General features: G+C 39.6%; 1 protein-coding gene across 8 annotated transcripts in view; it reads left to right on the top strand.

The window, feature by feature from the left end:
* Positions 1 to 17,483, top strand: part of HERC4 (HECT and RLD domain containing E3 ubiquitin protein ligase 4) — a 136,028-nt gene that overhangs the window by 37,976 nt on the left and 80,569 nt on the right. For 4 of the 8 annotated variants that reach the window (XM_040975841.1, XM_040975839.1, XM_040975838.1 and 1 more), the window contains exons 1-3: positions 2,187 to 2,293; positions 3,790 to 3,820; positions 4,246 to 4,549. In XM_040975841.1, the coding sequence (XP_040831775.1) occupies positions 4,324 to 4,549 (226 nt within the window). In that variant the 5' untranslated portion in view covers positions 2,187 to 2,293; positions 3,790 to 3,820; positions 4,246 to 4,323. Of the gene's footprint in view, positions 1 to 2,186; positions 2,294 to 3,789; positions 3,821 to 4,245; positions 4,550 to 17,483 lie in introns of those variants that run through there. The other 4 variants (XM_040975835.1, XM_040975837.1, XM_040975834.1 and 1 more) reach the window with 2 other exon arrangements.

Below are 17,483 nucleotides of genomic sequence, written 5' to 3'. Positions count from 1 at the left end.
TGATTTACAGAGTAAAAAAGAACATTCAGAAATGTCCATTCCACTTCCTACATGCCAGATCCATCTTTAAAAATATTCCACATAGGGTCTGGCACAATGGCTCAATCGGCTAATTTATCTGCTCCAAATGTCAGGATCCCTAAGGGCACACCGGTTCATGTCCCAGCGGCCCCACTTCCCATCCAGCTCCCTGCTTGTGGCCTGGGAAAGCAGTGGAGGATGGCCCAAAGCCCTGGGACCCTGAACGTGCATGGGAGACCTCAAACAAGCCTCTTTCTGGGTCCTGGCCTGTGATTGGTTGCAGTCATTTGGGGAACCAACCAGCATCTGGAAGATCTTTCTCTGCCTTTCCTTCTCTGTAAATCTGCTTCTTCAATCAAATAAATCTTTAAAAAAATCTTAAAAATTTGTGTAGAGCCACAACCATGTGACAAAGAGTGCTAGTCCGCCAATCCATGCTTTCCTTCTTATAGTATAAGATAAAGCAGTTGACGATGGTGTCTCAAATTCCTGTTTCTAGGTGTGTAGTTCCTGCAGATGTTGCATAGGCAGCAGTGACACCCAGCATTTCCCAGGTAAGAGTCACGGAGCTTCTCCCTTCCCACCTCCTGGGGTCCCTGGAAATCAAGATTTACTAATTAGGAGCTTCATTTGGAATATTGAAAAGAGTAATAAAAAACTGTACTTTATTGTTAAGCCACTCCATTTTTATTTGTGGTAATGTCAAGTACCTATTTTAGGATATCCTGAGCCCTATCACCCTCCTCCCCCCTTTTAAGCACATATTCTTTTGAGGCAGAATGTCCTTACAGTGAAAACGCAACAGTTTTCCCAGTAGAATGAAGCTGTCAACATAAGGATTAAGAAGGTTTTTTAGGCATTCTTCTATTTTCCAGGGTTGGGAGTATGCTTGTTTTGCTAAGTCATGTTTTCATTTTACACTTGTTTCTGTTGTGGGCCGCCTTCATCTCTGGTCTCTTGGCAAACAGTCTTAGCAGAAGCAATCAGGTTAAGATGAGGTCATACTGGACTGGAATATCCTTATGAAAAGAGAAATGTGTACATGAATACACAGGGGGAAAAAACCCAGTAGAGATGGAGGCAGAGATTAGAGGCATGCTTCTTCAAGGACTGCCAAAAACTGCTGGCAAAACGCAGGGAGGAAAGGGTGTGCCCAAGAGACTGTGCCAGCGAACTTCACCAGCTGGCAGTCTCTGAGACAGCTAATTTTTGTTTCAAGCTTCCTCACCTGTGGCCATTTGCTCACGGCCTAACACAGGCATACACTACAGCATAGATACTTCCTAATCTGAAACACGTGTCTCTGTTCAGTGAGCAATCAGCGAGAAAGAAACACGGCTATTGTGAATGTCTTTTAGGCTCTAAGAAGTAACCTGTTAAAAGTTTCTTCTAAAATCACAGATACTTCCAAAATTACTCAGCTTCAAGCTCCCTTGTTTGTTTTTAGAGATGATCTTAAAAACCGGCCCGTGGCATCTGGGCCTCATCTTTACGAGGCAGGCACTCTGAACGTGTTAATTTTCTCCACCTGAAGGAAGCTCTGGCAATTTAGGCTGATCTTCCCGGAGTGTGGGCAAGGTGATGGGAATCAGCTGTATTACCAACACCAGGGCTGACACTTCACGCGCGGAATTCTTAGCACTGCTATCCACATCTACTGCACACTCGACTTCCAGTGGAAGTTAAACATTACAAAAAGCCGTCGGTTGGTCGCCTTTCTACCCCTATCTGTGATAGCTCACTGGCACCTGAAAAATCAAGCTTTTTGGGAAAAAGCACAATAAGCAAAAAAAGACCGAAGCTACGAGTAGAAAGCCGACCCACACTAAAGAGATTCTCTTCATTAAAAGGCAGAACCTTAAACACGTTAATAACGCCTCCCCAAGACACCCCTTTCCAGCCCGCCTGTTGCCCCTCCCTTTAGCACACGGCGCAGGCGCCCGCTCGAGGACGCCCCGGAGAGGATTCCCGCGCAGGCGCACCGGCGCGCAGGCCGGGAAGTCGGTGCGCCCGCGCGCGTGCTCCGCGGCTCACTTCCGGCCGCCCCTCCCCGCCCCACCCCCGCCTGGCCACCTCCCCGTCTCTCCCTCCTCCCTCTCTTCTCCCCAACTCTCTCCTCCCCTCGTGCTCTCCGCCCAGCGCTCTCCTCCAGTCCTTCCCCTCCCGCTCCATCCGGGTCGCGGGCGGCTGCTGCTGCTGCTGCTTCTGCTGCTGCTGTTGCTGCTGTCTGGACTGGACAGCGCCGGGCGGCTGCTTGTCTCTCAGGAACCCGGTAAAGTTTCCCAGGAGGAACCGGGAAGGGGACGAGAGCAGCCCCTTCGCGAGCCGCCGCCGCCACGGGGCTCAGTGCCGGGGGGACGGTCCCGGCAGCCCGAGAGACCTGCCTCAGCCGCCGCGCCGCCCGCTTCCCTGACGAGGGGCCGCCCCCTCCCCAAGCCCGTCCCGCCTCCCCGCAGCCCCCCGATCGCCCCGAGGGGGCTGCGGGGTGAGTCGTTGCCCCTCCGTCGGGGTTCGGGGGCGTGTGACGGCGTTAAGGGAGGGCCCGGCGGCGCCGGGGAGGCCGAGGCCGGCCTGACGCAGGCCGCTCGGGGGGCCGGAGGACCGCCTGGAATGTGGCCGGTCCCCGGGTGAAGGGCCTCCCCTCGGGCGGCGGCCGCGGGGTGCCCGGCCTCGGCCGGCCCGGCCTGTGCGGCGGCCGCGAGCTCGCAGTGCGGTGGGTGGTTGGCTGGGCTGCCCGCGAGGTGAGGTGTGTGCGGACCAGTGCTCTGCCCGTGTCTCCGCGTGAGCTGGGGCTTGGGTGCTCGCTGAAGGGAGCGATGGGGCGAAGCTGCCTCTCCCTCCCTACCTGTTGCTGCCGAGAAGACGGCTGTCTGGTACCCCCTTGGGACTTTGCTGAAGAGGAGGCTGGTTGAGTCTTGCACGCTGAAACGGGGAGATAATGTTTTCCTGTCCTCTCTTGGGGAGAGCGTAGAGGCGGGATGGGGGGGGGGGAGGGAGACAATGCAGAACTCTCGGGAACTTTCGGGTTCCGAAGCCCCTGAAGTATGAAACGTGTGGATGGTTGGGTCGCAAATGAGACACCTTTGGCCACTTGCTAGTCGGAACGTAGGAAAATCGGGTTTTGGAAACTTCTGCAGGTTTCGAAAAAGGAATGTGATTACAACAGAAATAAAGCTGGCTTTCAGCAATGGTGTTAATTTAGTAATGCGAATGTGTTTAAAAATCTCTGTAGTTTCCTGTAGATAAAGTGGACTCGCTGAAATGTTATTCGATCGTTTACAATCGGAGAAATAGCGTATGTACTGGAAAGTTCTACGGATTTCGCCACCAAACTATCAGTGTCCCAGCCCCCATTCCGATTCTTGAAAAATCAGCAGTGCTGAAGTTATTTACAATTCTCTTCTCCTGTATTCGAATAATTGTCTCAGGGAATATATATTGCCCAGGAGAAAATGTTTAGTCACAGCTACCACTCATAAGGAATGTTGAATTTGGAGGAGAATCTTTGTATCTGAGTAGCAAAATTTCACCCCACCTCCCTGCTATAGTATTTGCTCATTGATTTAGTTTTAAAATTAGATTTGTAATGAGGTTGCTTTTGGAAGTGATTTCAATTTTTTTCAATTTTTTCAATTTTTTCAATTTGAATTCAAATTTTTACGAAAATCCTGCTTTGCTCTGTATGCAGCCTATTAGTGTGGATAATTGGAAGTCATTTCAGTTGTGGGAAATCAAAACGTTCAATTATTGCTCTTATTTCTGTTGCAGGTAAGAACTTCAGCGTTCTGTTGATGTGGAGGTGGGTATTAGGAGGTTTAATTGCACTATGATTTTTGGGAGATTGCAGGATGGAATATCAGCTGTTTGCTAAATTCTTCATTTTCTTTGATTTTGGGGCAGTGGAAAGGGATCTTCCTAAGGAGCTCCCATTGAAATTGAAATAACAAAAAATCTGGTCAGTTTAATCAAAGCACTTATTATTTCCGTTAATTTAGTCGATCACCTGATGTCAAAAAGTCAAAACTAGCTAATGTTTTTAAATTTTGCAAAGAACTTGGAGTATTTTTTTAAGCATTGGCATCATGTTTTTGAAAATGAATGATACTTATGTAGCGTGTTAAAGTGTTGAGTGGTTACAATGATTATTGTATTCTAGTGCTTGAAAAAGCAACTATGTATTGTGTTTACTTTGAGGTCACTTTAATTTCTTTCCTGTCTTTTCAGACTTAAGGTACCTCCAACTCTCCAGTGTTTCAAAAGGAAGTTTTTCATTGAAACTGGAAGACCAAAATAATTGCAAGAATGTTGTGCTGGGGCAATGCATCCTTTGGACAGCTAGGTTTGGGTGGAATTGATGAAGAAATTGTACTAGAGCCCCGAAAAAGTGACTTTTTTATAAATAAAAAGGTTCGAGATGTAGGATGTGGACTCAGACACACCGTGTTTGTTTTGGATGACGGGACAGTATACACATGTGGATGTAATGATCTGGGGCAGCTGGGCCATGAAAAATCCAGAAAGAAGCCAGGTAAGTTGGAGAAATATTTTCCTTGCTATATCTAATGATTGTATTATTTTAGATTTTAAATGTCACATAGTTTTAGTTCTAATCCTGTGTTCTTTATGAAGCTTTAAAAACAAATTAGGAATCAAATTTGTTCTTTACATCTCCTCGTAAGTGCTTTATTTCATGGTTACTTTTTCCTTCTGGTAGAAGTCTTTATTGTATTGACGACATAAAAAAAAAAAACAAAACCAGCTGGGGCATGTAGTTGTTAGGTACAAAGGCACAGAATATGTGGTAAATGAATCCAGCAGCCTTAGATATATTTTAAATGCATAATTTACTATGATGTTTCTGTGTATTAGAAAGCTTAATATAAAAATCTTTCTACTTAATTGCTTAAATGATTGTTAATTCTTAGATTTGTCCCATCGTAGTTTCTAAATATATAATTTCGCATGGTTTATTTCTGTAATCCACTTTTAAGTAGTGGCACTGGCTATTCAATGCTTCGTGGATGTGAAGTGTCTTCTTTTTTTATGGTAATCTTACATGCAAACTTTAATCATAGTGAAATGACAATTAGGGCAAATTTGATCGCGTTTCAACTTTTGTTTTCCTTAGTTTCTTATTTTAAGATGAAATACTGCCACATTTTTGAAAATTATTGTTACATGAATTTTATTTTCAGCTATGATAGCTGAAGGTATCTAAGGTGATAAATTCTCATGAGACTGCAGGTGTACTGGCTTTCTTTAGTTTTGACGATAACAGCACTTAAGTATTTTCTATGGCAGTTTATCAGTTCATTATTTAAATGGTTTCCATTGTTTTCTTTTGAGAGATTATTATGGTTAAACAATATTCAGACATTAAACTGCATCATCTTTCATATCATCTTACCTCCGTGTCCAGCCCTCTTTCTGACTTGGAGTGGTAAATGCAGCTTTCATCATCTTTCTGGTTAGGGTTTTGTTCTTTTTTCTTTACTTTGTGATTTAGTTTTGTGGATTAATGGTAGTGATACTTGATATAGCAGGCTTGACTATTACAAAATTCAAGATAGATGGCAGATTTCTTGTACTCTACTTCATTAACAATACTTTATGAACTCTTACATTTTCCATAATCTCAGGCATTGAGGTAATCATGTTGCAGAAATGCATGGTCATTTTGTAATGGGCATTTACTTGGTATCTTTGCTTTAGAGACAGGTGGGCCCTTTACCGTTTTTTGCTTCACGGGATGCTATTTAAAGTTAACATGCAAATACCTAGAGCAGCTTCTGACTCTTGTAGCTGAGATTCTGAGGAAACTTAACTAGCCAGAAATGGCTTTTTCGTGGTCATGTTGACACTGTGATGATTGCATTATTATATCTGTATCGTTGATATATGTAGAAGCATTATTTGGTAATATGAAATGGGGAAGGTGGGTTTTCTTATCTCCTTTTCCGTGGTTGTCTCGTTCAGGTATGCAGTGGTCTGTGAACTAGAAAAATTGAACTTTGTCCTTCAGAAATTTAGCAACTTGGTTGGGAGTTAAGATGTACATAACTGCAGTAATTGGAGAGAATTGAAATATAAGATGATGCACTGTGCACTTTGAAACTAGGGAATTTAAATGATGTGACATGTCATTGTGGGACAGAAAAAAAGTAAGATTTCTGGGGGAAAATGAGTTTAAATCTGTAGATGAGCACATAAATAGCCAGAAAATAAGTTTTAAGTTACAGTTGCTTAGTTTATGTAGGGAGATTCTGATCCTAGGAAAAGCTTTTGTTAGAAGTCTCAGTTCAGTGGTACATTGAAGTGTCTCTAGGTTGCATAGGTAGTATGTAGGACTGTAGGTACATAGGACAAGTTCAGCAAGAGGTAGTTGCTCACATAGTCTTGGTCTTTTAATCTCAATCTTGATGAAGCTATTTGAATGGTAAATTTTAATATTTTTAACTAAAATTATCTAAAATAAGTAATTATTCAGATGTTGTTTCCCCAACAATTTTTGTGAGTTTTATTAAAAGATAGTGTCTGGATCTTAATTGATTTTGAAGTCTTGGTAATTGAGTATGGTTCTATCTCTAGGATAACGTACTAAACATAGATCACTCCATTGGAAAGATAAACTCGTATCACAAAGGAGAAGGCTAAGGATTTTACTTGCACATGGATTGACTCTAAGCAAATATTCTGTATCTAATGTAAAAGAAGTATTGCCTTTTTATGAACTGTTTTTCATTTTTTTGACTGAATATTTGATAGAGCCACAAAGGTGTGTCTCTTTTCAAAGGTGTGTGTACATTCATTTTATTTGGAAGGCAGAAAGACAGAAGATAGATCTTCCATCTACTTATTTGCTTCTTAAAGGTCTGCAATAGCCAGGGCTTGGCCAGATGAAAGCCAGGAGCCTAGAACCCCATCCAGCTCTCCTGAGCAGCTGAGCCTTCTGCTGCCTCCCAGGGGGTGGGTACACATTAACAGGAAGCTAGATGGGAAGCAGAGTAGCTAGGACTCTGATTTGGCCTGACGATGTAGTTCAATAGATTGGACTTGCAGCCAGGTGTTCCTTTCTGAATGTTTTAAAAATCACATGGAAAGGTTCAACTGGGTTTTTATACGAAGAGTACAGACTGTCCATGTTCATATCTAACTTCTTGTTTGTGTATGCCTCTTGCTATCACTCTTCAGCTCTTGTGTGAATTATTTCCAGAGAAGGTGAATGTGTATTTGACTTTCATGTGTTCTTTAGAACTTCTAAAATACTTTGGAAAGCTAGTGTTAACATTTCTTAATTCTTAGCTAACTAGTAAATGTATTTACTCTTAAATACACTGAAACCATTCAAATGAATTGGTTTGTATTTTGTTCTAAATGCACCTCTGAAGAGTTTAAGGTAACATGTTCAAAGTGTTCTTAACAAGATAATTTACTCACTGCATACATGTAATTTGGTGACCATCGTGCTAACTGGAGTTTCGTTTGTTTCATGTTAGAGTACTGAACTATGTTATGATCATGTCTTGTACAGTTCTGTTAAAGGATTTCCAATATCTCTTTATGGTTCACAAAATTCTTTCAAATAGTTTGGCATTTAATCCTCATCAAGGTCTAGTGTGGAAGCCAAGCCAGATGTTATGGTTCTTGTTTTACAGATGAAGAAACTGGAGTTCAGACATTGAGAGTCAGAGTTGCGAGACTAGTAAATGTTAGAAACTCTGAATCCTGTAGTTCTTTTCCTTCATTGTACAAGGCTTTTTCCGTGCCATATTCAGAAGATAAAAGAATATTTGTTCGCTTAGGAGGAAAGTAGTTTCCATTGGTATTTCATTGTAACCTGAGGATGTCAAAAACCATTAAAACATTACAATTTTGTAACTAAGATTATAGACAGTTTTTATTATCCTCTCTTCTGCATAAGCTCAAAGGAAAGCTGTTTTAAGAGTCATCTAAGATTATTTTCGGGATGTAATGTTGAAACAAGGACAAACCAAAAATTCAAGTGTGTACAGTTCTTGGATGAGAGACTAACGTAGCAAACTCAGCAATAGATAAAGTTTTGGATAGTAAAATAAAAACTGATTTTATTTTATAAACAATAAAAAGTTGATGGTGTTGATTGTGTGTTTCTTGTATCCCCAAATGGTAATTTCTTACATTGGGTTTGTCCAATAAGAACATTTGGTTTCCATAGCATTAATTACTTGTTTGCTTTCATTTTCTGACCTGTGCGTACAACATAAATCTGTAAATGGACCACTCCTTAAAATGTAGTTGAGATTAGCAAAATAATGTAGGAAAATAAATTTATAAAAATGATATAAATTCACTTACGAGTGAAAAAAAAAACACTGAACTACCCCACATTTCTTACTGAACTCAAGCAGATTAAGATAATTTCTGATTTTCATGATACCATCCGAGGAGGAGAAAGATGTGGATGATAAGAAGACTTGGAAAAAAAGTAAATACTGAGGTCAAGACCTGGAGACTTGCTTTGAATATTTAGAGAACAGTTAGTGTGCAACAGTCAGTGTCAAGGATGGGGGAAAATCAATACAAACAGATGACTACTCCTAGAGAGATGTATAATGATACTTTACTTTGTGTAGGACCCTACATCTGAGGAATTTCAAGAGCATTACACAATAACTCATGGTTCCTTTCCAAATGCTTGTGACACAATTTGCAAGAATTATCCTCATCTTAGGGGATAAATTTACGGAGAAATGGCAGCACAAGTTGGTAAGTAAATTGTCAAAACAGAAGTGACTGGTAAAGAGCTATAATTGAACCTGAAAATTTAAGTCTACCAGTCGCCTACCTTATGTGCTTATGTTTAAAATTATTTACAGTAATATTTTCTTTGGAGGCAGGTTGAATACTAACACACAGATTGCTTCCTTGCCATTCTATTTGATGGCATATTGGAACCAGTTTTTACTGAGGTAATCACATTTGTGGTACCACTTTGGTACTTCATTATAACCCTGAATGGTATGAAGAGTATTTAAACAAGTGAACCAAAACTTAGCTGTGATAACACCCAGTTTTTTCTCATTTCTCTGTAGATGTCACATTACAGATGTTTGTCTTAAATACTATGCTACTGTCCAAGGTCCATAAGAAATTGCTATGCAGGATTGATTTCAGTGACAGCTATCGGGATTTGTTAAGTTCTAGCCAGTTCTGTCTGGTAGATAGATTCATCTCTGTTTGGGATGCGTTGGTGTGAAATATACTAGAGAGCTCTTCATCCGCAGAGAAGACAATGATAGCAGTAGATGCTTAATTTGGGCGGTCTAACAACTGAGGCTTCTCCAAAGGATTTGGAAGCAATGATTTTCTGGTTGTGTTTGGTATGTTAGTATTTTTACATGATTGGAAGTGAGCCGCATGCTTTCCTCAAGAAAATAGTATTGTAGTTGTAAGGTTTGGGCAGTTAATAAGGAGTTTTGTTGTTGCGGACGGCAGCAGGTAGTAGTTGGCTTCCTGTCATCTCCTTAGAATTCTTAGGGTTTCATATCCTCTTCATGCAATATAAATGTGGCATCCTTGTTAAAAATCATTACTCACAAACTGCATGCATTTAAAAAATTGCTTTGAAGAAATCAAAGTTACTTCTATTTTCCTAAACTATGAAATATATCTAGTGCTTGGGATACAACTCAAAGACAACTTTAATAGAGAAGATTGACTCATACTTCGGAAAGGTTTATTTGGAATAGTATTAGGTTAGAAAAATGGGTAACATTAGTGAAGAAATTGTATTAATGAACCATTAGTTATCTCCTTTTGCTTCTCTGAATCTTCTGTGCAGGTGGAGTTAAAAGGATAGTAATTATTGAAAGTTCTTAATGGATTGTGGTAGTTATGTGCAAATCAGTGCTGTGTGAACTCACAAAAGTATTTTTTTGATAGAAGTGATTTTTGTTAAAAGGAAATTGCTTGAATTTTGGTGGCTTGTTTTTAAGCCTTAATATTTTATTTATTTGGGCATACTCTTCTGTTTTCATTTTTAAAGTATGGCAGAATTTTAGTCTTTCTTGAATACAAAACATTCTGTAATCATTTAATATCCTAATTCTTCATTAACATCTATCTTTAGCTTCATTTTGTTCTTTGCTAGGTGTCATGCTTTTCTGAAGTATTTTTAGCTTTTCATATTTTTCTAGTTATTAAAGTGTTCCATTTTCTTTTGTAGAAAATTTGTGAGCTGGGGAAAAGCCAAAATCAGCTGTAATGCCATCATACATAAATACTGTTGTCCATTTGGGTTCTTGTGTTTATGAATGTTTCTAAATGACAGAACTGGAAGTGTGTTCTTTTTCTCAGCTGTTTTTTTCAATGATCATTTGACTAATAACTTAGTAAATATATTCTCATTTTAAAGTACTCTTTGGGTAAAACCAGTGTAAGTGATAACTTTAACACTTTTGTCATTTAGATATACTAAAACTTAAGGTTTTTTGGCATTTGTTGTAAAGCTATTTTCAGAGCGCATCCAACACGATAAGCTGGAGTCACAGATGTAAGGCTGGGAACCTGTTGGAAAAAGGCTCCAGGAAGAGGAGACAAAGGCCCCTCACCCGGCATACATGCTGCCCCCCGTGTGTCTTTGGAGGTGTTTTCTTGCTTTCGTTGATAAAAGGCAAACATCTGTGTTCTGTCTTGTCAGCTAACCCAGGGCAGGCAGTCCTCCTTATCTATTCCCCATTTTAGTCCAAGGTGCCTTGTTAACTTTCCTTGAACTCCCTGCTTAGACATAACCTAAGTCTTGAGTTGTGTTTGAACTATAAAGTGTATAGGAACTGGAAACCTGGAAGTAACCTTTGTCAGTTGTCCAAGAGAGCACTGTCCCCCATTTTTTTTAGGTTGCTCTCCCCAGGGACCTACAAGGTAAATTTGCATAAATCTACTATACACCTACATCAGTTTGGTCTGTATTTGCCTCTCTTTTATTTATTCAGGAAAAAACCTTTAATTTTAGCAAATCTATAAGGAGTGATAATGTAATTTATTTTTAATATTGTAGCACAGATGTGTTTTGTTTTACAAAGTTGATATACTTAGGATACTGTAAATTAGTTTTAAAATGTTATTGAATTGGCAGACTTCATACAGTGTGTTCATGTCATTTCAAGATTTAGAAAGGAAGGTAAAATTGGTGCATATACTGTAGAAATGGATATTATGTGCTAAGTGTTACAGCATGCATGAATGGGAGTGCTGTGCAAAAATGGCCAAAATTTGGGATGATGTAGATTGTAAGGTTAATTTCTGTAAGGGAGATAGCACAAGAGAAATGAAAGGATATCTAGTATTTCAAAGAATGAAAAGTGCTTTGTAGATAAAGCAGCTGAAATGTCATTAGGCAAGTGTGCTACTTATCAAGGTAATGGTAGTAGTCAGCTGAAATATCTGAGGAACAGCTGAGTAAAGTGGCACTGTGATACGGGGTACTTTTGTCACAAGCTGTGTCTTATCTCACTGCATCACAGTGCTGTCTTGTGTGAATTTTTTACTTTCCTGTTGTGTATTACCTTTTTTAAAAAGTAGGCTAACACTCCCAACTGAAAATTTCTCTCTGGCTTCAACCTATCAAATAATTAGTAATCCGTTAGTAAGAGTTTTATACTTTTGGGAAAGTAAAGTACCTGGTGATAAAATAATCTAAATGGTTGCCTACTCTGCCTCTTCTGTTTTGTAAACTTGAGTTTCCATATATAGATAAAAATGAAAACATCCGTTTGCCTGGTACTGTCTGAGTATGAGTTTCCTTTTATTTGAGAGACATACAGGGGTGAGCCGCCATCTGCTGGTTTGCTGCTCAAGTCTCTGCAATGGGTGAGGCTGAGCAGGATAGCTGTGAGAGCTAGGAACTCAGTACAGGCCTCCAGCATGAGTGACAGGCACCCAACTATTAGAACCATCACTGCTGCTTTTCAGGGTCGTATTAGCAAGAAGCTGGAATTGAAAGCAGAGCTGGGACTTGAACACAGGTTCTAATAGATGTGTTTATTATTTAACTGACACAAAACTATTAGTTTTTGTGTTGGATTTCATCACTTCCAAATCTTACTGGAAGCAAAGCTGTTGAGACACAAGGTACAATTACATAGATTCAAGTTGGTTTTGATCTACCGCTAGTTAAATTTACTCTTAACTGTAAATTTGGTATGTGCTGGTAGTATAGGCAAGAGCTCCTAGGAAATGTGCTTCCTGACATAATGGTGTTACTTCTGTGATAAGTAGAATTAGGAGCATCTGAAAACAGGAAGGTTTAGCTGTTTTACCAGTAAGTTATCAGATGTTTTTGATTTCTTAAGACTAGCTTGATGAGAGTACAGAAGAGTTTAGATGATTTCTCAGAGTTGATTCCAGGTATTTACCAATCAGCACATACAGTCTTTGTGATCCAGGTATTACTCAGTTGTAGTTATAAATTTGGTGACTAAGCTAACAGGAATGAGCCACATGAACTAGACTTCAGTAGAGTAATTAAAATTAGTAAAAGGGATGACTGGTAGATGTTAGCTCTGTCCAAACATAGGCCTATTTATGTGTCTGTTGGTTGGTTGAGTAAACCTTGGAAATAAGAGAAACGGTAGAGTTGATATGGTGGTATATGGAAAGAAGAAATATGCATATTGTATTCAATAAAAATTTACTGAATATTTGAAGTACATTATTATAATGCTAATAGTACAACACTGCAACAAACAGCAGAAATTATAATAACCAACTACTATGTACCAGGCACTGTCCCTAATCCTTTTTTTTCCATTTCAAATTCTCTATTTCTTCGTCTCTGGGGGAAGGGAAGAATTAAAGGGGGAAGCCACAACCACCCTCCCAAATGTCCCAATACCAAAGGATGGGGAACTGTCACCCAGTATCAACCCAGAGTTCCAATATAATGCATGTTCTGAGGGTTCTGACTAAGTTGTTTAGAAGTTCTGAAATGCTGTTGATTTCGCTGATGCAGAGGTGAGGCACCCTTCCCAATGTCTGTTGACTAATGTAGTTGACCTCAAGTCTCCATTTACACAGACTTTTGCTGACCTTGTTTGCTCGGTTAGTTGTCCAATTTGCTCTGTTCTGCTTCTGTTGTGGTACCAAATGAGCTGCCATATTCTCCATGTGCATCAGAGTCTGTGTCTACTGCTCTACCTTTTCGTTCATAGGCAGGTCCATTGACCTGCCCGTGTGATGGACCTGGAAGAGGCTGTGGCCTCTGGCTTCAGATCAGCTGAATCTGACTATTTTGGCCTTTTGGGGAATGAACTGACAGATGGAACCTCTGTCTCTCCCTCTCTGTCTGTAACTAACCCTTTCAAATAAAAAATATGAACTGGATTGGGAGAAAATATGAACTGCATTCAAGTAAAAGTTTTCTAGCAGTGACCAAAGGTAAACACGCAAACCTATGACTCATTACAGTACAATTACCTATCTTCCCAATATAAAGCCGTGCTAGAAATTGGTAAGGTAAAGATTAGCATTCTAGTTTCAAAATGGGCAGCTTATAAAAAGAGAAATGCACAGGGTTCTTAGTGTGTCTTTCATGTTTAGAGAAAATGCTATTATGTTATCACTTGAGGTTAATAAAATACTGCTAGGGGAGTCTCAATAAGTAAGTATTTTGGATTGATGTAAATTCATCAGTCCCTAGGGAGGTTATTTGCCAGCATATGTCAGAATTACACATATATCCACTTTTTCTTAATCCTAGAAACCTCATATAGTCTGACATACAAAATGACATGCATTGCAACACTTTTTGATGCCAAAACATTAAAAACAACCTTAAAAAGACATCTTTTGGGAAGTGTGAAAATAAATTTTGATACAAGCAGTGTAATACTTTTAGGTTTTTTTTTATACTTTGTAGTTTTGAAAATAAAATTCTTTGTGGACTGATATGGGAATAGCTCTATAAATTAAAAGAGCTGTGTTGTATAGAGAACTATATTTTGAGTACAAAGGGAAAATTGTGTTTACTTACAGATGAGTTTTTGAAAGCTTAAAAATACACATGCAACCTTTGCTGTTCATTGCTCTTGGTTTAGAGGTAGGAAGAGAAGGGGTAAGAACTAGATTGGAAAGAGACATGAATAACAGACATTGTTTGATGTTTTTGGAGTAACTTATGTTTAAAAGATTGTTTCTGAAATCAGTGTTTAGATGCAGATTTTGGCTGTCTTAAATGGTGAATGTATTGCCTTGGACTCAAAGGTTCAGCTGTGTCCTTAAGTGTTCTTTTATTTAAAATTAGAGTATTTATTGCTAACTCCTAATGTAATTGTAAGGCCTAAGTGAGATAACACCATGAAGTTAGAGGAACAATATCTGGCATGTGGTGAATATTAGTGTAAAAAGATATTAATGTTAGAATTTATATTTAGACCTGCCTATGTCTATGTGGGTATTACGCTGTTTTTCATATTTGCCTAATGTTAGCCTGTCATGTTGTCCTACATGGAAGCTGTCATTCACATATTTGACTCCATATAGATAATACATACTTTTTCATTAAAGCTGAAGCTCAATCATTCATTTGACAAACCAGTGTGTAGTCTTCTATGTCCCTTGCTAGGCATGTAAGAACTAATTTGTCTTTTTAATTACCTTGAAGCTCTTATTCAAATTCTGTGTCAAAATGCCAAAAAGAGAAAAAGAAGTATTATGCGGGTCTGGCATGATGGCGTGGTGGCTAAATCCTCGCCTTGCATGCGCCGGGATCCCATATGGGTGCTAGTGTCCTTCATGTCCCGGTTGCTTCACTTCCCATCCAGCTCCCTGTTTGTGGCCCGGGAAGGCAATAGAGGATGGCCCAAGCCTTGGGACCCTGTACCCATGTGGAGACCCAGAAGAAGCTCTTGGCTCCTAGTGTCAGATCGGCTCAGCTACAGCTGTTGGGGACACTTAGAAAGTGAACCAGGGGGTGGATGATCTTCCTCTCTCCTCTCTGTATACCTGATTTTCCAATAAATAAAATAAATCTTTTTAGAGTGTGATGCTTAGAGGTAGTGCTCTATTGGAACAAGATATGGGCTTTTATTATTTGTGATGCAAGAAAAGATATCTTATGAAAGCATATGAATGATGAAAGTTAGATTATTGATTTTAAGAAGACTTTTCCCCTCCTTATTTGAAAGGCAGAGTTAGAGAGACGACAAAGATGTTCCATCTGTTAGTTCACTCCCTAACTGGCCTCAGTGGCTGGAGCTGGGCCATGCCAAAGCCCGAAGCCAGGATCTCGTGGGTCTCCTGTTTGGGTTGCAGGGGCTTGAGGATCTGGACTATTTTTCACTTCTTTTCCAGACACATTCCAAAGGAGCTGGATCAGAAGTAGAGCAGCCTGGACTGCAGTCAGTGCTGCTCATATGGGATGCCAGCACTGCAAAATGATGGCTTAACCTGCTGTGCAGCAGCACTGGTTCCAACATTTAATGAGTAATAATTATAAAAGATAAATTATGTGCTGATATTTTGAGGAATAGGGACGCAGTGGTCAATGCTATTTATGCGTACTTACATACATACCTAATTCTTAAAATAATTACTTAAAATTCATTTGATTATGCTTTTCTACTCTAATTTTACGTTTACAGTTGTTTTTATGCTGTTATGGTACTTTTTAGTGTTGTATATAAGTATATTAATAAATAATGTATAGTGCAATTAACTGTTCCTTGGCCCCAAAAGAATCTTTTTTTTTTCATATTCTGTGAACTTGTTGGAGTCTCCTTTTATAATTTATGATGATTTAAAACTATCAAACAATATTTTTACTTTCCAATAATGGGATTTTCTGTCTCCAGTGATACCTTTTGTAATTTTTTAAAAAGATTAATTTTTATTGAAAAGGCAGATTTACAGAGAGGAGATACAGGAAGATCTTCTATCCTCTGCTTCACTCCCCAGGTGGCCACAGTGGCCAGAGCTGAGCTGATCTGAAGCCAGGTTCCGGGAGCTGCTCTGGGTCTCCAGTGTAGGCGCAGGGTCCCACGGCTTTGGGCCATTCTCTACTACGTTCCCAGACCACAAGCAGGGAGCTAGATGGGAAGTGGAGCAACCTGGGTACAAACTGGTGCCCAAATGGGATGCTGGTGCTTAAAGGGGAAGGATTAGCCAAACGAGCCATTGCTCTGTGCCCTGGTAATAATTTTCTATGTTACAAGATACGAAATATTATTTAAATAAAGCTATTCGTTGGTGCTGTTCACTAATCACAAGTGATTAATATCCTCATTTTGATAGTCATAAAATGCCTCAATTATGCATTCAGTCATTTAAAACAGAAAAAAGGAAGAAAATGTATAGATGACCAGTGTTGATAGTTAGTTTCCTGTTTTTTTCACTGAATAGATATTTATGCTGAGTGTGATAATTTCTGATAGTATAATTTTTTGTTTAAAGATTTATTTTTATTTTCATTACAAAGTCGGATATACAGAGAGGAGGAGAGACAGACTGGAAGATCTTCCATCTGATGATTTACTCCCCAAGTAAGCACAACAGTTATTGCTGCGCCGATCCAAAGCCAGGAGCCAGGAACCTTCTCCAGGTCTCCAACGTGGGTGCAGGGTCCCAAAGCCATGGGCCGTCCTCGACTGCTTTCCCAGGCCACAAGCAGGGAGCTGGATGGGAAGTGGAGCTGCCAGGATTAGAACCAGTGCCCATATGGGATCCCAGTGTGTTCAAGGTGAGACTTCAGCCGCTAGGCCATGCCACTGGGCCCCAACAATACCTTTTTGATTTCACAATATCTTATAAATTTTGTTTGACCCACCAATTTTAAGTTAGTTTTTACTGGATCAGACATAAAGACAAAGGAGATGTATTTTTAGCCACTAGTGAGGTTTGGTAGGGGAGTGTTTTGAAATTTATGCTGTGGGTAGAAATAAACATATTAAAGTACTGAAATGATGCCTTGCATACGTATTTAAGTATACTGCTTCAGACCCCAGTGTATTGCAGTTATTATCTGCATGTCTTTGCCTGTTGCTCTTCATAATAACATTATATTCTAGATTCTAGTAACTTGAGCACAAGAGAATCAACGAAGATTTTTTTTTTATTCTTTCTTTCAAACTACATGTTTATTCCTGGGCACTTTTTTGATGTTATCATAAATGGGGTTTTTTTGCTGATTTTGTTTTTAATTACACTGTTTATGTGCAGAAAGGCTGGTTTGTATCCTGGAACTTTACTGGGTTTATTTACTAATTCTGATTTTTTGGTGGAGTCGTTGGCATTTTCTAAATACAGGATCATGTCATTTTTAAGTAACTCATTTTACTCATTTTGACTTATTGCCTTTTCTTACCTACTTGGCTTTGGTAGTACTATGCTGAAAAGAAGTGGTAAAAATGGACTTCCGTGCCTTGGCCTGGATGCTAGTCAAAACACTTTCAGTTCTTACTGCTTATGCTATTTTTGGTGAACTTTGATGA

Source organism: Ochotona curzoniae, unplaced genomic scaffold, assembly GCF_017591425.1.
Source record: "Ochotona curzoniae isolate NIBS_2020 unplaced genomic scaffold, NIBS_Ocur_1.0 contig_2692, whole genome shotgun sequence".
Lineage (NCBI taxonomy): Eukaryota > Metazoa > Chordata > Mammalia > Lagomorpha > Ochotonidae > Ochotona > Ochotona curzoniae.
The sequence above is the reverse complement of the archived record's forward strand: the minus strand, read 5'-3'. Positions and strand labels throughout refer to the sequence as shown.